Genomic DNA, 27311 nt, shown 5'->3' with positions numbered 1-27311 from the left:
AGCGACCAAGATCTACAATTGTCCGATAAGGAGCCCGCATAGTTCAACTGCATTTTCTCTTAAAATCGGTAAAGGGCTGCTAGGTTAAAAAATAAAACGAGGTTTCGAGTTCTTAGCAAATTTCGTACAGTAAAGACAATTTTTGCACAATTGGATGATGTCGCGGTGTATATTGGGCCGCATCCAACACGGCAAGCTGGCCAGATTGATACCGATGAAGACGGGCGAGAACGGCCTTGTGCAGGACCAGAGGGATTGCGATTCGTTTGTCGACGATAACACATTTATCCACCACGACTGCAGCACAGCTCCAAATAATATTTATTGATTAGAGCCTGTTTTATCAGACGCAGTGACGGAACTTCGTCTCTTAGCTCGGAGAGGACGTCCGCGTGAAGTGTTCCGACCAGTCTTGGAAGCAATTTCTTGCTGTGGGCCACAACGGTTTTTTTTAAGGTACACAGACTGAGGACTTCTGCCACTTGACTAATGGGTTGGGCAGAGTCCAACACGCGTCTTTTGACCCGTTGTAGACGGAAGTTGTAGGCGGCGAGCAGACGGGAGTATGTACCCGGCAAAGTCTTGTGACTTTGCGGATTTGTCTAATTTTTTTTGGCAAAAAAAAACAAAATATGCTAGCTTATTTGATACCATTTGATTTTTTTTATGCGGACAAAATTGGGCGGAAAGTGTCCTCCCTGTGCCACAGTTCTTCTTTGTCACTTCGTGGCGCTCGAAACCCTAATAACTCTCGTCTAAGGGCGTAAGCTTGAATGTTCCGACTGCACATAAAAATGTCCGCCTAGATTTGGAAAAGCGAACTCATAAAACTACTTTTTTATTTTGAAAAAAATCTTACCCTGATAAATAAAGAAACTGATAAATGAAAGTAAAAAATGACAAACATTTGTCTCTCAAAATGGAAACTTACGGCAAGTAGCTAGCCTCAATTCAATTTCGAACATCAAAACAAAGTAATAAATAATGGTTCCAAAGGTGCCATGAAAAAAATTAGGATTTTGTCGGCCGGAAACAAGTGCCTGAAAATAGTATTAACAGGAGACCTTATGGAGAGGGGTCAACTTCAGGAGGAAAAGCACGTCTGTCCCTACCCCTACCTCCCCCCCCCCCCCCCCCCCCCCAAGAAAAAACCCTAGCCTAAATTCGCCGCTGAACGAGTTGGGCAGCGAGGGGGTCAAAACTCTAAAGTTGATGTCCATATTGCTTCCACTACAAGCTTAAAAACATAATTTTGATTCTTGATATATAAATTATATTTAAAATTTAAAATCAATTAATATTAATTCAAGTAAGGATAAATTGACCGAAGAATTGCGGAAGGAAGTAATCAGTTTACTTAAAGGAACAATCGCTTTAAACTATTCATCGACATATTGTACACAAGGAAAATAAATTTCAAATTATTACATCAGAAAGGCAAAAGGAAAGCGAAGATATACACAAGCATTATTTATAAGTTTAATTTTTAATTTTTCAATAAAGCAGTAAGAAATGACGTTTGATTACTCAATTTATTTCAGATCAAATTGGACTCCATAAACGCTCTTCAGACATGGAATCTACTGATATTATACTATTCTAACTATTGAAAGAATGGCAGATCTTCAAAATTACTGATTATGTAATGTCTAATTCACGGTAGAAAATACATTTGGTTATGTAAGAATGTCGGCCGGAACTTGACGCATAGAAAAAGGCAGTTTTGGTTTTTGAGGTGGGGAGCAATGAGCTAAGAAGCGCTCGTACTCCATATGGTGTCGCGGGGACGACAAGAAGCGACCATCGCAGACGCCCGGTGCTACCGGGTAGCCCCCCGTGACCACAGACGCCGCCGCAGGCGACGCAGATGAGGCGAGTGATGAATTTGAGCTATTGTGAAAATTCCCTGAGTTCAAATTGCTGTTCAAATTCTGACTGAGGTTTTGTGAGTTTTGTTGGTGTATTCTGTGAACAGCCAGTCCGGAGTTGGGTAGAAGGCCCCGATTGTGATTAGAGAGGGGGTGAGATAAGTTCTGATGCAAACCCATCCCCTCGAGATTAGACAAACCAAATGGCGGCGGTGCTACTGGATTCGTATTTAGATTCTGCTGCTGCTGGCGTCGCAAATGATTATAAGCGTGCAAAAAATGACTAGCATGAGCTGGACTATTTGGCGGTTGAAAAGGCGGAGGTTGGAATGGTAAAGTTGGAGGTCTGGGTAACATGTGCTCCTTGTGGTGATGATATGTCTGCTGGGGATGGGGACTATGATTGATCACTCCGTTGTGATTCATTAGAAGTCTTTGTCTTTCGACAACTGATATCGGAGAGTTTCCATGACTGTTTAGCGAGGCTATCCCGAATCCCGAACTGGATCCGGATCCGATCATAGGAGTAGTTCCAGAGCACATGGCAGGTGGTTGTGTTGTCTGTCGACTATTCGACTTAAGACTCTCAATTTCTGCCAGGAGTCCTTTCATCACTTCTGACCTATGATTCATGAGAACCCGGTGTTGATTTTGAAGGGACGCCACTTGAGATTTGATCGAGTGTGCTATCCTATTGAGGTGATACTGCTGCTGAGAATTGAGAGGTAATTTTGATACTTCTGATGTCAAAAGAGACGTGGAATATTCTAGAAGATGTTCAGGTGATAGTCTGGGAGGGAACTCCTTAGTGCGATTCAATAACCGAGTGTTATGGCCCCCATTTAAATGGCCAGGAGTAGCTACCGGGTAGTGCTTCGATAACAAATTTTCGGGAACTCTTGACATTCCCAAGAACTGATTGTGAAAAGGACTCGCCTTGCCAATTTCATGATTTGGAACCGAAATTCGGTTAACTCCTGCAACTAAATTGTCTGGCAAATTTGACATATAAGCGTGACCGTTTCTTACTTCGGAGCCATTTATTACATGGCTGTGATTGTTTGTTGATCCTTGACCATCACTTGAACTTTTGTTAAGGCTGAATATATTAGCAGGCGAGACGCTCATTGCAACATTTCTCGGATGAATTTTTGACGCTCCGACTTGGGGCGAAGATGACACACTTCGATGCTCCTCGAGGCTCGCGGTTTTACTTGCTCGTTTCTTGGCTGTCACCAATTCGGGTGAAATGGGACTTCGGGCTCGCTTCAAATGTGCAAAAGACGTAGGCAATCGGCTGAAACAATCGAATAATTGAGAAACTAAGGTTTAGATAGATCAAGGAAACACCTGTATCGACGCAAATTGGCCATAGTCAGTTCTAAAAAGATCGTATCGTTCTGAAATTTTCCAACAAACGCAATTTTGGCCGACAAATTTTGTTTTCGAAGCTTCCCAATAGGCGCTGAAAGATCGAAAACTATTAGTTTTCCAAGTTTATGCAAAAATAAGAAAATTGAATTTTTTTGGACAGCAATCACGTGTTCTGGCGCACTTCTCTGTCCAATTGTATTTCAATTGGCGCTTTAGGATCATCGGCAAGAAATTGATCGGTAAAATGTCACTTTGTGAGAGTAAGAAGTCCTCTTTGCGACGAGACAGTGCATACGAACCATATCCTTCTACCAAGGGACGGATCGAGGATTTTCAAAAAATTTTGAAAATTTTGTCGACCTGTTTTTTAAGGTCGCCCTGGTTTTTTAAGCCCTTTAATCTGCTACTACCAAGCTCAACCATCAACTCATGGAATCATTCTTCTTACCTTTCTACTTGAATTTCTGGCGAGACATTTTTATCTTTTACAGACAAATCTAATGGTCCACTTTCATCTGCAGTTTCGACCAGATCTCGATTTAAGTTCAATTCCACTTCACCGGTAAGTTTCAGTTGCTGGAGAGAATAAAACCGTCCCAATACCGAATCCAGAGGCCAATCCTTCTTGACATCCAACGCAAACGAAAGCTGGGAAACTGCGGAGGAAGGAAGGTCACCGAAAGTTCCGACTGCCGAATTGGTCAAATTTTTGGAAGTTTGATCTAATTGGAGCGCGCTCTCATTTCCTACGTCGATATTTAACGGTTCAACACTGCTCCTCAACATAATACTGTAAAATGAGAACAATTATCAGATTTTGTGCATTTTTTCATAGCCCTTCCAGATAAAAAAAATTACGCTATTTTATAATATTGTAATTTTTCTGGATAAGTGAATTCAAGATCGTTCAAGAAAGCCATCAAACTCGAAACACTTTTTTAATACTTAGAATGGTCTATTTCGTATCCTAAACTTAATTGAGTCTATAATACACGTGGTATTTGGTTCGAAGCGATATTTGAAACACTACTTGTTCAACCAATTTGAAGTTATAATTGGCACTCGATTGACTAATTGATTAAAAAAATGCGTGCATTTTCTAATCAATTGAATTACTCTTAATCGGTCAAAAATTAATCAAAATTGTGTATATGATTTTTTAACTTAACTTAACATGATGCTGTTCAGACTTTATGTTATACCTATTGGCAACAACTCACCTAATTTTTAGTTGTCCCGATCGACCTAACTTTTATGGTTGTCCCAATTTTTGTATTTCATTTTTCAATATTATTTTAGTCTCGAAAAATTACATATTGAAACGCTGAAAATATAAAAAGTCGAAAGCCTACAATTACTTTTAGTTAAGAAACAAATTAATTTCTGGCATGTTTATGTTTTGTCATTTTCAATGTTTCGACATAAATTCAGTCGAAAACTTGAAATTTACAAATTGAAAAGTCGAAAAAAAAACAAAAACTTGAAAAAATTAATTCATTTTTTTTCAGAAAAAAAAACTCAAATTCTTAGAGATTTATGTTTTGGTATTTTATTTTTAGCATAAAACCACAGCCGACCATTTACAAATTGAAATGTCGAAAAAATTTGAAAAAAAACTTACACAAAGGCTAAGCAGCTTTTTGCACCACTTGCGATGCAAAAACAGTAAGTCAAGAAAAAAATTATAAGAAAAACAGATTACAAATTTGTTGGAAAGACATCTTAAGAAATTAATAAGCTACAAAATCGGGCTAGCTCCAACTTACATTTAAAACCTTCCTGCTATTCATCGAAGTCTTCCGAAGACACCATTGGTGAACTGCATTGATGAAAGAACCAAAAATCACTAACTCTGATGCACTTTTTAAATAAGTAAATAAAAGACATAAATACCGAACATTATTCTTCAATTTTTAGAAGCCAAGACAAATTAGATTAGAAACACAAGAAATTTGATCTGAACAAAATTCTAAACAGTACTTTTTGAAACAAAATGGGCTAAAAAGCAATAAGAACATATTTTCAATTGTAGTAATCTCAAACAAAAAAAATTAAAAAAAATTGTGAAAACATACTCAATTACCTACACCAAACAAAAATTGATAAAAACCGCCGATTGAACAAACACTGATTGAACAAGCATAAAAGGTTGAAACAAACTTTATTGTGCAAACTGAAAACAAAAAAAATAAACATTTTAAGCTTTTTGTTTACATTTTCAAAGTTTTCGCTTTCATTACGAAGGGTCTGCGAAAATTATTTAGATTTGCCCAAAACATTTTGCAAGACTTCAACCAGTCTTATGAAAACTAACAAAAAGTAATTGAAAAAAAAAATAATTCGGAAAATGAGCCGACGGAATTAAAGCCGACACTCAAGTGCCGAAAAAATACCGAAATTTTTAGGCACAAATTTTTTTTATGAACCCATGACAGGCACACAAGGCATATACCTAGCATGAACATACTGCATTTACCCCTGCAGTAAAACACATGCGAATTCAGTCCACGTGCGAATTGTGTGAACAGCGTTGTTTGCAGGAAAAAGTCTAGTACCCGGTTACACTACCCTTGCTTATCGCAAGGGTAATAATTAAATTTAGTTCAGAAAAATACTTTATTTCTCACATGTTTTGGTGCCCGTCGGTCGAACTGCCGACAGGTACCGAGTCGTAATAACAGTCCACAATTCCCGCACTGAGACATCTAGGCACCAGAGTGACATCCAATGTAGAATCACTCACAGCCCAATTGGTTTCGGGAATCAATTCCGATTTAGCTCTCGGAGGATACCTCATCACCTCGTGGAATCCTGATGGACCCTGAACCTGACAAGGTGATCCGTGACCTTGAAATGAAGACAAATGACCCAATGAGTCCGGATGTTCATGACCTGCAAGCCGCTGACATTGACCTGGCAATCCCTGAAGTTGACCTTGAAATAGGCGTGCATGGCCCGAAGAGTCAAAATCAGGTAGTGGTAAGTGTTCAACGTCTCGCAAGGACAGATTTAACCCCGTGGCGAATGATTCTGCTGCCGGTTCACCCATTGAATCTGATGCTTCTACTGAGTCACAAACCTTAAAGAATAACACACCACGTCCAACTACTTACTGCGATGGGAGGGGGGGGGGGGGAGGGGTTGGTGGAGATGCTAGGTCAGAATCGAGTAGGACGGCGGCGGTAATTTAACATTTTCAAACAAGTTCTAGTCTTTTTAATTAAACCCACCCCCAACATAATAATAAAGTGTACGGCGACGGGGTTGGAATTTTTGTGACAAAGCTGGGGATTGTAATGGTTAAAAAAACCCAATTTCCTGCAACGTCTAAAGTTTCAAGTCTTTTTCAGTTCCTCTCTTCAATTACAAAAAAAAAGAAAAAATTATTTTGAAATAAATTATTGAAAGCAGCTGACACTACTATAATTTACCAACCTTCTCATGGGAACAATGAAAGAGAACGTGACATCATCATAATCAACAAAAACATTAACGGAAACTTAAAAGTTCCTCTTATAATTGACAGCCATTTTGAACCACAATCTATCAAGCTGTTTAAACAGAAACTGTTGTCAATATATTTATCCCTTTCACATACAAAGAGCAGAACATCCTCTAAGTCATTTAGCGAAGGCATAGGCATACGAATGAGAAAAAATTCGACTGTGGGATCTTCTCTTGTTAAAGCAGAGTAAACATGAGATGCGATTGCACCTATAATTTTCTGGCTTCTACAATTCGCAACGTCCCCAGTTATTTTGTTGAGCGAAGCTGTTTTTAGCGACTCAAGGCCGTTTTTTTCCGTCTAGAATTTTCACGTGGTACCACTATTGCAGCCGAAATTGGCCAGATTGTGGTAGATCTGAAGCTAGTGATCAAGTGAGAGCTCGTTCTCACACACTATCATTGCCATGGCAGGGAATCGAATGCCTTATCTCGATGCGATAGTATGTCATCTCGTTACAGCCACGGTTTAAGAAAAAGTTGCCTTACAGCAACGGCTTTTATCGCGAAACTAACAAAATCGATGAAAGTTCAAATCCAAAGTGCCTGTACAAAAGATGGCTCGTTGTAGGCTTCTTACGACCGCTTTTGACTCCTTACCTCACATTGAACTGCTTAAAAGTTCTTATGAAACCTAGGCAATAACACCAGAAGATTGCTGCTTTCATATCCTCAAAGAAGGTCGCTCGACTTTGCCCACATGGCTCTAGTGCTGAATAAAAAAACTCGGGAGTCACTGTCTAGTTGAAGTAGCCGAAACGCCAAAACATTGGCGAATTGGATGCAAAAACAATCGAGTTGATATCATTTGAGCTGTTGAGTGTTAAAATGACCAACAGTTTGTCTCAATTCAAATTGCAATTATCATTTGAATGCTGATCACTTCTTGACATGCTTGGCTAATTTGAACTCTTCCGCCAATTGACTTATTTTGCCATTTTTAAACGCAGGTGATATAATTTTTCAGTTTTGAAATCAGGACATTATCAAATTGTTTTGTGAAAAAAAACTATTTAACACGTAGAAAAATTCGTCGTATTTAAGTTCGTAGAAAAAATTCCACTGTGCATAGCTATTCGATAATTTTCTTCGAGAAAACCTCAAATCGCTTTGCAATCATATATTTTCGAGGCTGATTTCTGGATTCATGTTCAGTCACATTTTCACTACCGCTTTTTGAATACAACTACAACAACAAAAAACACGGGCTGCAAAGTTTTTCAAATTCCTCCTTTAGACAGCATTTTCTATGGAGAAGATGGTTTGATTGACCAAAAAAATATCCATTTGATAGGTAGTTGAGAAAACGGATGATAGCTAGTAACATTTGTAACAAGCTAAAAGTTATGTTAAGGTTATGAAGCAACGCTGAGTTTCTTATTTTCGTTTTTAAATTATTTTGGTTAGTTTTAATTTTAATCGTTTCTTTTAGTCTAAAAGTTTTATCATCAAAAGACTAAACTTTTCTCATTTATGAAGCAATGTTTCATCTTTTTCCGCTTATTAAGTTTAATTTGATGACTGCCTCAAGCTGGAGCAAGCAATAACATATAATAGCTCTGGTGTGACTGCCTTTTCATCGGTAAAAAAGTTTTACGTAAGCACAACCAATAGCACCGCCATAAATTTAAATGGTTAGAAGGAAGAAAACATCAAGTTCAAAGTGTTAACGCTCCTTTGATGTTAAAACTGTTGATGTTTTTTTGCTTTGAATAAACAAAACCGCACGAGCGTTAAAGAGATTTGCTATGATTAATTATTAAAAATCGAGAACAAGTGTCTTGTAATCGGGAACTAGACTTTTTTCCTGTAAACAACTTTTCTTATAAGTTTTTAACTTGCTTTATTTTCGAACCTTCTCAACTTTCAGGTTCCTTCCCACTTAGTCTAGAGGTAACGCCGTGGCCTTTGCATCCCAAAGTCTGGGGTTCGAGTATGTATTCAATTGAAGAAAAAAATCAGTAAAAATTGAAATGTCAGAAATTCGTTTGTCTGTTCAAGTTTTGCGGGTTAGTTGCCACACCCCATATCTTGCCAGTGCTGTCAGCAAATTTTCGTGGTGTTGCAAGTGAAAGTGTTTTGTTTTGTAATTTCAGTGAGGATGACTTGAAACTTTTCAAATTACTATTTTTCCAAATCATTTTCCCCGGCGCAACAAGTGTCTGCTCAAAGACTGCCGGCTCAGCCACAACATCATGGATTTTTCTTGTGATGTAAGCAATTTTCATTGCAAGTGCAGGTGTTGTTAATTGTATTTTGAGTTGGGACTTAAAACTAAAGATTTTTTATGAAACCATATTCATCGTAAGTTTTGGTTCCCTTGCTAATTAATTAATTACTCAAATAGCTGGCACGTTTGCCTAGAATCAACCTCTATCGAGTCATGAAAAAAAAATGTTGGTAAAACTAATTTTTTGAAACTTTTTTCATTTTTAGACTTCTTATGCTTTATGTTTGTGTTATTTCCCAAGTGGTGATAAGTTGCGCTTTGCCTCTGTATAATATTATGACAACTAGGTGGTGCTCGTTTCTGTCCCTGTAAACTTTCGGTTCCGGTTCTGGGAATTCAGTAACAAAAAAGAAAATAGTTATTTCTCCAAATTTATGATTATATATTCGAGAAAAGTAAAAACAAATTAGAAGCAAGGACGGCCGCTTACTGTGCAAGTAGCACAGAATGTTCCGACCGTAGTCTTAAAAAATTGCTAAAAATTTTTTAAACTCAAATTAGTGTTGTTTTTTCTGCGTGGTGTGATAAAAGGATCTGAATGAAAAACTAAAACTTAGGCTTATTCGACAGTCATTGTAAAATAGGCAAATTAGACCACAGTTTTTATAGAAAAATGACTAGAACAACAAAAGAAAAAGCAAAAGTTGTGACTTTTTGAAACTTTTGATCCCCAAAATGGCGCTGAAAAACTCTAGGCTAGAATTAAGCATCAATAAGCTATTGTAAGCCTACTCACAATAATCAAAAATTTTAAACCTGTTTTTCTCAAAACTGGGAGGACTATTTTAATGTTCTTGACAGAGTTGTTTAATACGATGTTTTACTACCCATATCGCTGAGTACTTTTGTGCTTGGGTTTAAGAGGAAAAACGAAAAAAAAACTGAAACACACCCGACTACAAAGTTCCTACCCATTTTCAATGGTCGGAACAACATTTAGGAAAACCGTCAAATTTGATAACTGGACTGTATAGACAAAGGCAAATAGAACAATCACTGAGAGTCTACAAAAAACTTACGAAGTAAATTTCACACCCAAAACAAAAGTGATTAAAACTTTTTACGAGTAATGATTGCAGTGAAGACTCTTATATAGGTCTTGGCGGTTTTTTTCAGGAAAAAACTCAAAATGCTCTAATAACCACAAATGTGCATTCATACATATTCATGCATTTATGAATGCATTTGGGTAAATATGCACTGTTTGAGTTCAATTGAAATTCATCCGCTTAAATTTACGTAACTAGCCTGTTCCAAATACAAACATGAAAATGTCGCAAAAAAATCGTGAAAAATTTCTAGTTTCGAAAGTGGAGTTTAATATTTTTGCAGTGGAATAAAAAGTTTACCTTTTAATCCAGTCTATTCAAATTGGGTTAATCTTATCAAAAACGCGCCAATCATAAATTGTTTTACAAATTCAAAGAGCTTTGAGAGCATCTTTTTTTTCTAAATTCGAAAGTTGAAACTTTTTCAACAAAGTCAGTGTATTTTTTTTCTATTTACTTGCGTTCATACTCTTTTCCAATTTTCAGTCGGCTATGTTTACACTTGCGAAGCAATATGTTATAGTACGAACTTTCTTTTTTTTCCAACAAATGTCGCAATTTTTTTTGCTACTTCTGTTGCGACTACTATAATTGCTGCAATATTTGCTGCATCGAATTGGCATGACAGCTTATTTGTTGCACCTTAACAGCTTATTGATAACACGTGTTTTGACATTCGAATAGTTATAAATTTACACAGTTGATGCATTTTTAATTCATCAAGTGAACCGAAAAATGCTATTTGTTTCGAACAACACAACAATAATAAAATCTCGATTTCAGAAATTTTCAAACTCAATGTATCTCGCACTTTTTTGAAATGCATAGCTTATACATAATGTGGCTCTATGATTTGCATTTTATTTTAATGCAAAATCTTTTTGTGTTTGGTGCTACTTTTGCTGCATCGAATTGGCAATTTATTAGCATATGTACGTGCGTTATTGGTTGCTAGTTTTTTGGGATTTCAAGCATCCGTGCCTGAATTGTTAGTGCGTGAGACTCAAATTCGCCAGGTCGCAAATTTTTTGCTACTTCCAGTTTTTGCTAAGCTTCGAGTTTTTGCAAAATTGACGCTTATTTCTACTTTTTCTAATGTCACTTGATAGAGCTGCTTTTTGGTCGTCTTCTCGCAAGTGTTTGCGAAGCGCAGCTTCACCTCTGTTCATCTCGAAAACTCCAAAATGTGTGAAAAAGATCCAAAATTAAAATAAACAAAAATAGGTAGTATTGATTGCTGAAGTGGCTTAAAAAACTTCAAAAAATTGTTGTCTGAAAAATCCTGAAAAAATACGATTTTTGTAACTAGAAGGATTTGAAGGGTAAAATTTGTAGGCTAGATCGGAATCACTTTGGGGATAGTCTGGTTTCAATCAGACAATTATATATATATATATATATATATATATATATATATATATATATATATATATATACATGGTATCTTTGCGTCCTTGTCTACTATGTAATTATCTCTAAACTTTGAACAAAATTGTGTTCTTTTTTCACAATTTTTTCTTTTCGATTATCGAATTTCGAGCATTTGCGCCTCGATTTCTTTGTGTGCATGATTAAGTGTCGTGTGTACAAAAATAGTAGCAAAAATTTAGCACTTTTTTCTTTGCCTAAAATATTTAACATTTCAACCAAATTATGCAGTTCAATGAACTGATTGACATGTCAGTCGCGGACTCAGCAAAAGTCACGAAGATATCTGTTATTCTGTCATATTTTGTTGGAAAGAAGATCGTTCGCTCTATTTTCCCGTCTGTTATTGTTTTTTGATTTGCAAAAGAAAACAAGGGCAGCCGATTGCTGAGCAAGTTGCACAGAATGTTCCGACTGTATTCTTAAAAAACTACAAAAAAAAGTTTTTTTTTTGAAAAATAGTTCCAATTGTTTTATGCGTGGTATGATAAAAGAAACTGGACCAAAGCTTACATTTAGACCTTTCCAATATTCATAGTGTTAAAAGGCATCTTGAAATCAGTTTTCTTCAAAAAACAACAAATAAACTAATTTTAAAAAAAAAAGAAATTTTTTCAATTATTTGGCAGAATTTTGTTTTTGAATTTTTGAAGTAATTTTTCCTAAGATGGTGTTTTGAAAAATTTGAATATTTTGTATTAGATTTTTTTAGGTTTTGGATGAAACATTCGAGTTTAATTTACTACTAATCTGCCATTATCCTCCTATAAAAAGCCTGCTCTTTCAAAATTAGACGAAGAATAAAAATTTCGAACCGGTTTTTCTCAACACTGGGATTTTTTTTGGAGTTTTTTAATCGTTCGAATCACGACTGAAAAAGCTTTAATATGATATATAACTCAACCCCGTTCGATGATCAATTGTAGTAGCTGATTTTGCAAGGAAAACAAAAAAAAAGAAAAAACACACCCGGATACGAAGTTCCTTGCCATCTTCAATGGTCGGAACAAAAACATGCTCCCTCATAGGCAAGTAAACGACCTACTATCTAGTATAAAGTATATGTGTTTTTTCGGATGCTGCGACTCAAGTATATTTTTGAAGATCTATGTGGATATCTGAAAAATTTATTTTTTACTCTAAAAAAGTTAACGTTGTTTGTTTCTTCGGGAAAAAAAACGTTCCTTTTTTCACGCATAAAATTTGTGACGCATGCTAAGATACGATAATCCTTCACAAAAAACTGTGGAATTTGATGGTGCCTGATAAACTTCATTGATGAAAATGAAGAACAGAAATGGGATCATGAACTGAACCCTGTGTCTTGCTAGTTTTGGCATCCAATCAGATTTTTTTGTTTTTATATGAAAACTTTGAGATCTATTAGAAAGATAACTGTGAGTTCAACAATAAGAAACTCAGCAAACTGTGCATCATTCAAGTTTTGCTAGAATTTTTTCTTTGAAGGAGATCAATAACGTCAGCTGCTTTCTAGAAATTGGCTAAGCGCTACATTTAGATATTTAACCTTCCAAACGTGTAACGTCCACTAATTTCGGCTAGAACTTGAACTATGGCAATTTTTTGCTGAGCTCCAAAATGAGTTTTTCCAGAGAATTATGCAAGCAAAAGTTCATGAACGTCTCAAAAGTTTGTCCTGCAGCCCCTAAAAATACCATTGAACGATGGTTATTTAATTTTGTTTTGCTTTCTGTTTATGTAGTGGTATTTTTTGGCCTAATTTAAGACTCAGTAAATACGCAATAGTTATGTGATATCTTAGTAGTATGTTAAGTAATGGGCTATCACGGTGGCGTCCCTCATGCTTGAAGGACCGAATGCGTGAAATTAATTTTAGCTTCCTTTGAGCCAATCAGAATTGAGTTTTCACAAACTCAAAGTAAATCGCGAAAATCTCAAAGTAAGAAAATAAATCCAGGCAACTAAGGTTAATACTGACCGTTTAGATAATAAGCAGATGATTTTTCAAATATTGCCGGATCGAAGGTGGATTGGAAAAAATTTAATATTTCAAAGATACCGATTTACGAAAAATGGAAAAACAAACAAAAACAAAATTTTTTAGATCTGCACGAATTGTACAGCTTAAAACATTTTCTGTTAATTTTGACTTCGATTTTGTGGGAAAGGCATTTAGCCAATAAGTACGCTTAGCGATTTTGATTGGTTGAAATTTTTCAAGCTTTTGGTCCTTCAAGCATGAGAACCCTCCCCGGCTATCACATATAAGTGATGAATGAAAAGCAAGTGACTCATATCTGCAATTTAGATATTCTTAGGTCTGAACCGCTTATGGTTTTTTCCTTCTATGAAATGAAATATAAAATGAAATGAAATATTTTACTCTTTAAAAAGGAATTTTGATGCATCAGCATTTTTAATTTGCACCTCTGCTTTTATGTTGTCATTTCAGCAATATTGACTATCTTTAGAATAAAATTGACCAGCAATGAGGGCTACGAAACTTTGTTCTGACTTTTAGGAAGAGCTTGCTTTTTGATAGATTTTGTCATCTTCTCAGTTTTTTTTCCGACCAGTTTTTGTTTTTAACGCAAAATCAATTACCACGAATAACCATCGGACTGGGTTGATTGATATACCATATTGAAGCCCTTTCAGTCGTGATTTGAACGACATTAATTATTTCCAAACAAAATTCCCAGTGTCGAGAAAAGCCTGCTTAAAATTTTCGGTTTTTCGTCTAATTTCGACCATATAAAGTGGAGATAACTCGTTAAATTGGTAATTTAGGCTAAAAAAAACATAATTTTTCAAACGGAAACTAGTTTTGAAAGCTATATTTGGCACTTATCGGGCAAGAAACGATTTTTTAAACTATTGTTCAAAACAATTGAAAAGATTTGGAAATTTTTTTGAATTGTTTTGTTTGTTATTTTTTTCGAAGACAATTGTTGATGAACACACCACGTACAAAAAACGACAATAATTTCAAGAATTTTATAATTTAAAGAACTTGTTTTATTTGTTGTTTTTAAGAATTTGCTGAACAAAAGCGGTCTGCTAAACAAAAGAAATTTTAATCAAACAGCTAAAAAGCGATTGGATTAATTTTTTCTATACAAATCATGTTGATAGGCGACCCGAAACGTTTTAGAGGTTTCTCTTAACATTCTTGGTACTTTTAAGAGACTTCGCACTTTAATTGCCATTTTTGGTTTTGCTCTTGGATGATCCTCCTAGTTCACTGACATACCGAATACACTGTAGAAAAATTTCAGTTTACTCTGAAAACTGTCGCTCGGAAAGTTTACACCCTCACAATGCCCATTAACTTGTAATTTTTTGAACTTCCTTTCAAACATTTAAAATAATGTGCCATTCTGTGCACTGGTCTACTGACGTGTTTGCTCCGCTTTCGTCATTTTTAACATGTCAACGCAAGCTGAGCTTAGTTTTTAAGAGATTTTAATATGGTTCCGCAATTTTAATATGGTTCATCTTTTTTTTATTCTCTTCGAAGTTCGAACAATCACAAGTTGGGTTGGTCGATCTTGCTGAGAGTTTGTGTGCAGCGCATATATCTTTATGGGCCAATGTTGCACCAATGGCGCCTCCATTATTTTTTTTTTCGATTTTTTCCACTGGTTCACTTTTCCCATCATAACTTAATGTTTCCGAGAGGCCTATGATCTTTAAGTTATCACAATGACTCCAGCTTCTGATATGGTTTTGTTTTTGTAGTTTTTTCCTGCTTTTAGATTTCTTCGAGATGTCCATCGCATCTCGAAATCATTCATGCTCAAAATGGCCCTTCCTTCTAATTGCAACCTCAATTTCGCCCTTATCTTGCTCCTTGCATTTTCTAATTAACTCTAATTAACGACTGTGGTCCTAGGAAAACCCTACAATCGTATTTCATACTGGGCCAAAACAGCCATTTTTTATCAAGCAAATTTTGACAAATTTCTTCCTAGCCTTCCGAATGTTAAAAGGAGTAAGAAATAATCAATTTTGTGCCTGCAGTTAAATGTTTTTCTAAATTTTTGTTGCTAAATACAATGTCGAAACAGAGAATTCATCTTCCTCAAAAAAAAACATTCCAATTTGAGGTCTAAGTTGCCAAAAGAATTCGCTTCTAGACACAACAGAAAAATTTCGGAAAATTTAAAAACAATTTTTCAGCTAGTTGAACGGGAATCTGACATAATGTGTTCTTATTTTATAGGAGCTGCGCCAGATTACTTTGATAGCTGCCACATGTGTTCATAACTTCTTTTTTTAAGAGCGACAAAAACGACCCATATCTAAAAGTTCGCTGTTAATTAGTCCCAGTCTAGACATTATTTTGACATATTTTCAGTATTTATCTGACAATGAAAAAACTGTGAAATGTGGTCAAATGAGCTCCAACGGTTTTTCCCATAATTCAGCTATATTCGATGATTATTATTTTTCCATTTTCTTTTCAAGCTCGAACTTTTCCGAAATTTGTCTTCTTTTTTTTCACAGGTCCTTATTAACAACAAAAAGTCATTGGTTGAAGTTAGAGCGTTCGCTTTAAACTCTTCAAAGATTAAAAAAAGGGATAACCGTAGCTTCAAATATGTCCCTGCAAAGTGCTTTTATGATGCTTTTATCATCTCTCCGATAAAATATGCTAACTTAACAGAATTTCAAGTACGCTCTCAAGGACGCATTCTAACATTTATCATGAAATCAAAGATTTCAAATCAAAATAGGCAGTTACAATAGGAACCTCTTTTTTCAACTCATCAATCGAAATTTCTTTCCCACAATGAAAAAATTAAAAATGGGCTGTCATGAACTGACTCATCAAACAAAACCAAACAAGGCTTAAAACCAACAAATGTATCATTCTTCACAGTTAAGAGAGGCAAGGGGTTGGAATATCGAATAGATCTTCACTTTTACAGCCGCCCAAAAATCAATTTCACACACTCGAATTTCTCGTCCCTATTGACAATTTCTAAATCAAAAAACATCAGAAGTTCTTAAAAATAACATCTGAAACAGGTATTTAAAACTATAACGCCTTTGATTTTAGAAGCTTGCAGTACTTCTAAAATATTAATTGTTTTGCATCAAAAAATAATAGAAAAGATGCACTCGATCTACAGAAATTTTTGGTTAATCGCTCAATGCTGGGTTGTTTTCCCAGTAAAAAAAAACAAATAATTCGTTCATACCTGTCAAGTAAATAAATTTCTGCCTTTTCACCCAAAACTGACGCAGCAAATTAAAAAGCTATATCGTAATGATAAAATTGACGTCCCTAAAGTTCGATAATTACGATTCTGAAAATTTGATAAAAATGAATGTCTGAAAAACTTAATCGCATCACTCAAAATTTGAGGCGAAAACATAATGAAAAAAAAAGCAGCTGAAATCGTTTTAAGAATTGCTTCAAACCACAAACCAAATTTCAGCAAACACAGTTCAATGGCAATTTTTGGTCAAATTCTTACCGTATTGATGACACAAACAAACCAAAGATTTGCTAAAATTTAAACAATTTTTTGAAACAAAGCTAACAACTAAATTCTGTGGAACAGGAAAAAACACCTGAAATTAACAAATAAAGGAAACTGTTTTAGATTTTTCATTAAGCAGGCGGGGCGCTCTTTTGAATACACGAATAAATTATTCACACATTTTTCAAATCGACAAATTAAAAATGCCATCGCAGGTGGTTTGGAACGGATTCAGACATGAGAATGAACATTATCGACCCAAACTTAGTGTTAAAGAACTTTCTAGGTACAAAAAGGCAGCTTTTTCAAATCGCGAACAAACCTTTGCAAAGATGAAAAAAATTATCAATGAGATAGGTATCCCCTTGTTCTGTATTATACGTAAGTCTAATTTTGGAAGTCTCAGCATCAGTCTGTATTTTTATACCAATGAAAATTTCTGTTGCATTCTGCGATGAAAAATTTTTGTTGCAAAAAATGGAGATAATAATCATAAAAATGGCAATATATTGGTCTTAAATTGAAAGGATTTTTGATCAAAAAACTTGGTGGTTAGTGCTTGAGGGCGGGGTTAAAAAGTACGTAAATTGCCCGGCCCAAAAAAAATACATAAAATGCATGTAATTCGTAACCAGGAGGGCAACATCGGTTCTTCGTAAAGAGTTGAACAGCTTGTATGTTAGTCTTTTCCCTCGTGAATAAATCATCTGAACTAAAATTCATTCGCAGACCAGGAAAATATCACAAGACACACAGCTGATTTTCATCGAATATTTTGCTCATCATTTATATAATTAATCATGCGGCTTATTGCAGCGCGGTTAGACAAACAACTAACAGAATTTGATGAAAAAACTGCTGCAAAAAACTCTTCACAGAACTTCGGAATCGGAAATAGTTTGAGCATTATTTAGTTCTTAAATTTTTGGCAATGAGAATTTAAGCAGGCTGATAAGTCGGACAAAATTATATTTTTGGCAAAAAAACTCAAATGGTACATAACATGAATTTAATAACACCAAAAATAAGATCAAAAAACTAATTTTGCTTTTGTAAATATTGGAATTATTTATTATTTGCTCGGTTTTTATTTATAACTTAACAAAAGCTCTAATATAGTATATTTTTAGATAGCCATTATAGGGGACTTAGAGCCTTGTAAACAATCGAACGGACAGCTCCCATCACATACGATTTGTGGTATACTAGCCGCGATTCAAAACCTGCTGTCACCTTTTATCTCGTCTCTTGACCATTCCAAAAAGGGTCACACATTGCTTTGACGTTTCACTGAAGTACTACTAAACTTCTAGGCCCGCAAGTTTCTAATTTAAAAATGTCACATCGCTAGTAGTTAACTTTTATATTTGGCTGACTAATTACTGAAAAAAAAATAGATTAGAAGAGTGTTGAGTTCTTGAAATAAACTCAGGTTTCAAAGGCACTAATTTCAAAAGTTTAGAATGATAGTCAAAATCAAAAGTTTCTTAATCTAAATCTCTAAAACCGTTGGAAAATTTAACTCACCAAATGTATTAGCATAGAATCAAGTTTCGAATAAATTCCTCAAGTTTTGAAGTTCTCAATAAATTAAACACAGTACAATTTGTAAGGCTCTAATCCATTAGTTAATACAGTGGGTTATAACTGGAGTCAATGCTGATGGATGACCATGTCAAAAAGCGGATGTAGTTGTTTGCGATCAGATATTTGAGTTTGTTTACTGAGTTATTTACCGGGTGGAGTAAACAGGAAGATGCCATTTAGTTCAAACTGAGCATTATTTAGTTGGAGTTATGTGGACCAATAGCACCCGACTAAACAGCCCTGACACCTATCTCAAACGTCACCATCAAAATCATAACAAATGAGAAACGAAAGTAAATTAGCTCAGAAAAATTCCCTTGACGATTAAAATAACGAGTTACCCAAAGGTAGCAGCTGTTCGCTATAATTAGGTAAAAATCTAGTGTTTCATTAGAATAAGTTCATCCGAATTCATAATACCATTCAAAATAACCTGTCAAAAAATCAAACTCTTTCTTGGAAAATGCTACTGAGAGACTAGAAACATATTTATCTATAACAAAACAAATATCAGGCTGAAAATAATGACAGTTTTGAAAAACCCTAATACAAGTTTGTCTAACTTCGTCCACGCTCATAGTCTGAAGAACAAAATTGGAAAACACGGAGATGAAAGTATGAGAAAATAAAATGTTTTTTATTTCGACCAGAATAATTTTGAAAATTAGAGTCCGTAACAATTGAATAAGACTATAGTTAATACAAGAACAAAAAAAATCGAAAACATTTGAAGAAAATTTCTCGGCAAGAAGAAAATTATCCTTGCCTTAAAGTATAATCTCTAGTGATACCTAGTATAGTATTATCATTTGCAAGGTCAAAGCTCCTGGTTAGCAACCCGGGTTAAACTCCACGCACGAAAGGGCATATTAGACAATTTCATACCCCAAAAAAAACACTTTCCAGTCAATTCCATAAATAGTCTAGGAAAAATAGCTTATCACATTTTCTAAATAAAAATTCCTAAAATGAGGGAAAAACCTAATTTTTAATTTTCTAATTTTTAGTCAAAAACCTCTTCTAGCCCTTCCAAACAATTACCAAAAAAAATGTAATTTTTGTCCATACTATAACGTTGTCCAGACTCAACTTTTCTCGCAATAGAACCAAAAGTTATTATAAATGTTTTTAGTTGAAGTCTGATTTATTATTGTTCCGACTTTCGATACGAAAGTAATGGAATATTTGTGCTCGGGGTGGGTTTTTTGTTCTTCAGACAAATTTCGACTTTTTAACTAGCCATTTTTGACGGAATTTTTTTATTATCATTCAAAAGTTTTTGTTATCCTGAGCTTAAATTTGAAAAGATATTTCACCTGTGATCATTTTTTGTGAAGTTATGGGGGTTTAAAGATTGCCATTTTGGCCAATTTGGGACAATTAACGCGCGATATATTTCGCACTATTAACGCGTAAGCGGAAATTTATTCCGTCCTAGAAATCGTTCCAAATTGGTTGAAAGAAGCTTATTTGCCATAATTGATTTGTTACAAGAAGCGAAATCTATTCTTTTGTACTTTATATGGCGTGTGGGGTGATGATTTTCTTATAAAAAAATTCAAATTTAAGAAAAAAATTTAATTTTATTTTATTACATTTAATTTTTTTATAGGTTATTACTGCTCCATAAACATTAAAAGGCAGTCGGAACATTCAAGGCTTCGCCCTGATACGAGCAGTCTTGTTTTGTTTTGATATCGAAGATAAACTTCAATCTGTCAAAGAAAAGCGCAACGAACTTCAACTACTGAAATTTTAAAATAAGCTTTTGAGCCATATACAAAAAGGGTTTTTACTTTTAATTTTTAAATTTCCTGTGTAAAAAGCATTTGTGTAATACAAAACCCTATAGTGTGCCCAGGAACGTCGAAAATGGTTAAACAAATTAAATACAAACAGAGAAAAAATTTTAAAAAATATAAGGGGTCAGTAACTTCTAAAGGTAATTTGCAACTTGTTTTCATCACCAAATTATTTTTCAAGGATGACGCCACAAATGTATTTTTATATCTAGGCTTCTAAGAAATATATCTAAGAAATACAGCCGGTTACTGTGCAAGTAAAGAATGTTCCGACCATAGTCTTACAAAAATACAACAAAGTTTTTTTCAATTTATTGTCGTTTATTTTCAGGAAGATACGATAAAAGGAACCGGACAAAAATCTGGAGATTAGGTTTATTCGACAGTCATAGTAGAATAAGCGAATTGAAAATCAATTTTTGTAGAAAACATACTTGAAAAATCTAAAAATTTTTCAAGTTTTGCAGTTTCATGAAAATTAAGATTCCAAAAGGCGCTAAAATACTCAAAGTAAACTAACGTTACTCAAATAAAACTAAGTTCGGGAGTTTTAATTTACGCTATTGTAAGCTTTTAAGCAATTAAAACAAGACGCTCGCTCGCTTTATTCGCTTGAATTAAGACAAAAATCAAAAATTTCAAACCGGTTTTTCTCGACATTGAGAACATTTTTTCGAAATCTTTTAACGCGGTTCAAACACAATTGTAAGGGCTTTAATATGATATATCACTCAACTCAGTCCGATGATTAGTTGTGGTACCTGATTTTGCGTGGAAAACAAAAAGAAAAAACTAAAACACACCCGAATACAAAGTTCCTCCCCATTTTCAATGGTCGGAGCAAAAAGCAGCAATTATCAGAGAGGCGAAAGAAGATGAAACCAACGCCATATACTCGAAATAAAAATAATACAAAAATTGCGAAGCAGTTACTAAGCCGACCAAATTAGGTTAGACGCGTTGAGCCAAAACAATATTATTGCCAAAAAACCTCAGGGATTCGACCCCCTCACCAACTAAAGGGTCCCCTCTTTGGTATTATTTTGTAACATCGATTTAAGGCCGACCAACCCCAAAAATTTTGTTAAAAGTACCTTCGGCGCCAATATAGACTAGTTTTGAAGGGGAGCGGGCGCCGAAAAAAGCGCAACATCTTGGTCAAAACTTTCCAAAAGGTGCACAAAAACGTTTTTTTTTATTTGCACGTACTTATTTTAGCACGTATACTGTTGATGTACTTACAAGGGTTAAAACCCTAAATATAACATTTATGAGTATTGAAATGACCGTTAAAAACTGAAACTAATCCGACAAGAGTTCAGATGCAGACTGACCAAAATTATAATAAAAATTAGGCGTAAAGGCATAAAATCCAAAAAAAAACAACAAGTAACCCCGGGGAGTCTGATCCCAGACCTTTGGACCCTCCAGCAGGCGCCTTAACACTACGCCAAGTAGGCAGCTAACGGATAATTACTAATAAATCATAATGAAGCAAGACAAACCTGTTACAGGTTTGTACGAAGTGAAAAAAGTCTAGTTATCGATTACAAGACACTCGCTCAGAAGCGCTTAAATTTGACTGCTCTATCAATAGGCACTAAAGATTAACAAGACTGCTCGTATCAGGGTAAAATCCCGAATGTTCCGACTGCCTTTTAAGGTACATGGAGCAGTAATAACATTAAAAAAATTAAATGATATAGAACAAAATGAAAAAAAAAATTCTAAAATTGAATTTTTTTTTTGAAAATCATCCTCCCACACGCCATATAAAGTACAAAAGGATAGAATTCACTCCTTGTAACAAATCAGTTATGGCAAATAAGCTCCTTTCAACCAATTTATAACAATTTCTAAGACGGATTAAATCTCCGCTTACGCGTTAATAGCGCGAAATATATCGCGCGTTAATTGTCCCAAATTGGCCAAAATGGCAATCTTTAAAACCCCATAACTTTACGAAAAATTGTCACAGGTGAAATATCTGCTCAAATTTAAGCTCAGGACAACAGTAGCTTTCGAATGATATTATAAAATTTTGTCAAAAATGGCTAGTTAAAAAGTCGAAATTTGTCTGAAGAAAAAAAACCCACCCCGAGCACAAATATTCCGTTACTTTCGTATCGAAAGTCAGAACAACAAGACTGCTCGTATCAGGGCGAAGCCCTGAATGTTCAGAATGCCTTTTAACGTTTAAGGAGCAGTAATAACCTATGAAAATAAAATGTAATAAAATAAAATGAAATTTTTTTTTCTCTAAAATTTGAAACTTTTTTAACGAAAATCATCCCCCCACACGCCATGTAAAGTACAAAAAGATAGATTTCGCTCCTTGTAACAAATCAATTATGGCAAATAAGCTACTTCTAACCAATTTGGAACGATTTCTAAGTCGGATTAAATCTCCGCTTACGCGTTAATAGCGCGAAATATATCGCGCGTTAATTGTCCCAAATTGGCCAAATTGGCAATCTTTAAACCCCCATAACTTTACGAAAAATGATTACAGGTAAAATATCTTTTCAAATTTGAGCTCAGGACAACAATACCTTTCGAATGATATAAAAAAATTCCGTCAAAAATGGCTAGTTAAAAAGTCGAAATTTGTCTGAAGAAAAAAAAACCCACCCCGAGCACAAATATTCCGTTACTTCCGAATCGAAAGTCGGAACAATAAACGTGACAGTTCTCACATTTAAAAAACAATTTGCATATGTATTCTGAAGAGTTTTCCTCAGATTAAACTTCGAAGAAAGGAAAACTGTTACCGGAGACAGAAGAATGAGAGCAAAATTATGTTTCAACTTAACAAAATGTAGCAAAAATCAAGAAAGAAATTTCCTAACTAACAAAAAACCAAAAATAAAATCCTTCCGGCACATTTGGTGGGTGAAAATTTTTTCAACAATTGCTTCTTATATTGCTCTGCTGCTAAAACGCTTCGCCCAATTATACTCCCCGGTTTACTAAAGAAACCACAGCATACCCCCGAGCACTGATTATTATAGTAATTATCTGGATCATTTAACTGCCTGGAGGCTATAGCAACTTAACGCCTAGTATTCACATCATAACTTATAAATTATCGAAGAGCTGTGAAAAATTGGAAAGAAAATGACCACGCATGCTTCCTTCCAAATAAGATGTTCACGAATTAATTTACTAGAAAAAATAAATAACCCAATGCAGCACGAATCACGACTAACAAAAAGGATTTTAGGTAATAAATCAAATGAATAGATCTCTAATTTTGATTTGCCATAGTGGAAAAAAAAGATAACGAGCATTCAAAGTTCATCTTTACATTCGGTGACTGGAAAAAAAACTATAATAAGACAAAAACTAAAAATTGAAAAGGCGACTACCGAAAACTATTTTCACTTAATTAAATTTGGCTGTAAAATGTTTTAAAATACTCCATTTTTACCGGAATTTCAAAAAATTATTTTTGGAAAACGAACCTGAAGATTTTACAGATATTTATTCGGTACCATTTACGTAAATACAAAAACAAATGTGCCAGTGCAGTGAATTTGTTTTTTTTTCAAATGGACGCTTGGAGAAAGAGATGACTAACGTAAAAGACACCGGCCTAAACGTGACATTTTTTCAAGGGGGTCGGAGACACCAAAAGCATAAAAACGAGGATCTTGATCTTAACTGGTACAATATATTACCTCAAAGATCTCGAGTTTCACTTCAACCTGATGTGCTGAATGTGTTTCTGAAATGGTCTTCTTCTCATCGTCGATCTCTCGACCAGCAGTTGGATCTGAGTCGGACTCAACTTCGGCTGCTGGTGTCACGGAGTCACACACTTCAACTTCGTCATCTTCGGCTCCAGACCCGACTTCATCTTCGTCCCCCAGCGATGAGTCGCCAATTTCAACAGTCGGAATTTCATCTTCCTCGTCAATACTCAGCTCGTGTTTTATCTCTTCGCTTTCTGAGTTATAATTAGAACTTGAAAACAAATTTGAGTCTGCTCGGTTAAGTTGATCATCAGTCAATTCGCCATCAGAGCTCGAAGTTTCAACGAAATTATAAAATGATTTTTTGGAAAAATCCATTACGTTTTCGTGTGCGACTTTGTCTGAAATGCTACAAAATTTTTCTAAAAATTTCGTCCATAACAGCAGCTTTGTGCTGAAATTGGACTGTTTTTCCTTTACTTGCAAGTATAAATACCACATATTCGAATTGAACCCCCAATGATGCTCGTTTGAAGGTACATTGTGACTGTGACAAACAAACTGCTGACAAGTTAGGACTCTGTTACATGTCAAACATTGTACGCATGGATCCAAAGAGATATCAAGTGAATCTTTTGAAATATCCGTCAGGAAAACTCCTTCGTTTGAACCAAAACATTGATGATGGACGATTATTCCGTCGTCAATTCTTGCTGAAACACTTTCTGAAGAATAATCAATTTTACGATTATCAGATGAATGCTTGTGCATACAGCACCATTGGACAAGATATTCTGCAAGCGAGCGCTGGATTAAACCGCAAAACGGATCCGCTTCATTAATTATTGAGTGACTTTTCAGCAGTTTCAGCTGCCCTGAAGTAGCAAGTCGTGGCAAAATCCAGTTGAACTGTTTTGAAACTTTGTCCAGTTTCGCCACTGAGTTGTCAACATCCGGAAGCAGTTTTTCCAGGATTTCATTCACACAGAAGTACGGTTCGCCAGAATCGAAAAACAGAACGGCCAATTTTTGACCCGCGATTTCCGCGTAATCAAGAACAAATAGATCAGAACTCTCATCTTCGTCGTCTTCAATCAGAACAACATCTTCGGGGCTCAATTTTTTATTATCAAAAACTTGAATATTTCGGTCGTTGGTTTTGCTGCTCAATTTGGTCAGATGATGTCTCGTGATTAAATTTTCATTCTCATCAGGAGTGACATCATCGATATCAGAAAAGATTTTTTGAGTTTCTTGCGGCGATATCGAGGCAATCGGAGTCGGGGGTAGAATCAGTGGCGGCAATGGAGGTCGAGAGGCGTTCAGAAACGGACGACTTCCCGCTGTTCTTTGACTACATTTGTCGCCTGATGGTGTGATAATACCCTGTGAAATGTTGGCAAAAAAGGTATTCAGCTCCGCTAAATCTTTTAATCTTGGGTCCAACCGAGCCGGGTGCATTTGAGGTGCTGCTGGGATCCCAATGTCGTGATGGTTCCTCCTTCTGATAGTGTTCAAAACCGCCGCATGGTTTGCCCGATTGTAATGTTGTGAAGGAGTGTCGAAAAGCGAAGGGTAGGTGTGGGCTAGCTTCTTCCAGTCCAAGTAACGGCGATGATTCTCAGTTCCCAGTACGGGCAGAGAAGTCGATGGCGGCTGTGTTGGGATATCGGGCGGTGACAGTGAGGGGAGTGCGAATGGAGAGGGCTGTTGTTGGCTGAAGTTCGAACCCCAAGGAGGCGCTCTAGGGAACCTAGGTGGGCAAAATGGCATATACGGCATGTTGAATGCCATGTCAAATGGACCAATATTATTACTCACAATAAGTTCCAACTGATTGAAAAAAACTAAGCAAGAAAGAGAGGTGAACTTTAAGCAAAAGATGCGACGATTCAATAAAAGAGGAAATAAATTAGCGTAAAAACGACCTATTAACAAACAACAGAGTCAGAAATATTGTTTCAACAAATCTGTGCTGTGTAGATAAAGCGACAATTGCGATTATTCGATAAGGAAAATATATAAAAAATCTGGGATAAAAATAAAAGATTGAATAAAACTAAACGCTTTCATTTGCTGGGAAATTACGCGGAATCTTAGTTTATGTCGCCTGAAAACAAGTGTTAACTTATGCTGGCTCAGAATAAGTATCTTGAGTGAATAAAATTGAACTTTAACTTTAAAGTGTCTTTTTAGATACTTTGGTTTTTAACGATGCGTTACAGTAAAACGACAGTTTTCAGGCGGTGGCTATAATAAATTGAACGATAAGGGCGGCTAGTAACAAAAAATAAAGGTTAGTTTATTGAAGCGTTATTTCAACATCTGCGTCTAGACAATTCAGTTCTCTGGTTAACTGAAGATTTTAACAAGAACATAAATAAACATTTTCTCAAAGAAACAGTAACAGTTCAAAAAAATCATTTAAATAGTTTCGAAATGATTGAAGAATACTCTCGTTAAATATTGTTTATCAAAAACGCCATGAATCCAACTTTTTCGATTTGTATTTGCAATTAAGTTGTAACCAACTGCTAAAGTAAATGGTTGATTGCCTCAGTAAACACCGCCCAAAACTAACTCAGACAAACTTTGCCTCCCCAGTAAATAATTCCATTCCGCACGATGTTTTGTCTACTCGGCACGATGTTTAGAAACAGTCGAACTCGCATACAGGTATTTCACGACAAAACAACAGTTCAAACTTAACGATTGAACCTTGTATAAAACAGGCAAACAATTCAAGTATTCAGAGCGACAAATAACAAAAACAGAAGAAAAATACTAAATGAATTCGAAATAAACCGCCTTAGAAAAATATTGACTTTTGTTAATAATTTCTCTTTGATGCATTTTTTAACGTTTGAGGTAGTCAAATATCTTCAAAATGTATTTCAATGTCGATTTGATTTACAATTTGGCGGTCTAACTTTCGCCCGCGGAATAATAACGTGGTTTAGGCGACAAAACTTCATTTGTTTTCATAAAAAAATAACTACTTTAGGATTGAAACAAAAGACAAAATGTGAAGAAGATTTAAAGATTAAAAGAATGATACAACATCACAAAAGTAACACTAATGTTAGCGAAAATTAGAATAGTTGATTAATCGGATTTGTTGCGCTAATAAGAAACAAATTTGGGTAATATTGGGCCATGTATATTGTCTTATCAACCGAACTCGTTTCTGTTCAGATGAACTTTCACTGAGACCCAAACTAGTCCCTGATTAATAATCTTTGCATGGAGTGATAAGTGACGCCTGAATGTTTCAAATAGCTTAGACTATTTCGCATTAAT

General features: G+C 35.3%; 1 protein-coding gene across 2 annotated transcripts; it reads right to left on the bottom strand.

Annotated features, from left to right (window-relative positions):
• Window positions 1-1331: 1331 nt before the first annotated feature.
• LOC134845871 (uncharacterized) lies at window positions 1332-27311 on the bottom strand. 2 transcript variants are annotated; one of them, XM_063862973.1, is made up of 4 exons: window positions 23997-27311; window positions 5870-6321; window positions 3691-4032; window positions 1332-3165 (listed from the first exon to the last, which is right to left on the bottom strand). In XM_063862973.1, the coding sequence occupies exons 1-4, from the start codon at window positions 25803-25805 to the stop codon at window positions 1677-1679; spliced, it is 4092 nt and encodes a 1363-aa protein (XP_063719043.1). In that variant the 5' UTR covers window positions 25806-27311; the 3' UTR covers window positions 1332-1676. The 2 variants fall into 2 exon arrangements, with proteins under 2 accessions (XP_063719043.1, XP_063719044.1); XM_063862974.1 differs by having other exon boundaries at window positions 3691-4014.

Source organism: Symsagittifera roscoffensis, chromosome 5, assembly GCF_963678635.1.
Source record: "Symsagittifera roscoffensis chromosome 5, txSymRosc1.1, whole genome shotgun sequence".
Lineage (NCBI taxonomy): Eukaryota > Metazoa > Xenacoelomorpha > Acoela > Convolutidae > Symsagittifera > Symsagittifera roscoffensis.
The sequence above is the reverse complement of the archived record's forward strand: the minus strand, read 5'-3'. Positions and strand labels throughout refer to the sequence as shown.

Bases quoted from the DNA above. Each gene is read 5' to 3' on its own strand.
- LOC134845871 (XM_063862973.1), bottom strand. From the start codon at position 25,805: ATGGCATTCAACATGCCGTATATGCCATTTTGCCCACCTAGGTTCCCT. The intron at 6,322-23,996 runs GTAATATATTGT...TTATTCTTTAAG, and splicing joins TGAAACTCGAGATCTTTGAG to GTTTGTGACTCAGTAGAAGC. The intron at 3,166-3,690 runs GTAAGAAGAATG...CGATTGTTTCAG, and splicing joins CCAGAAATTCAAGTAGAAAG to CCGATTGCCTACGTCTTTTG.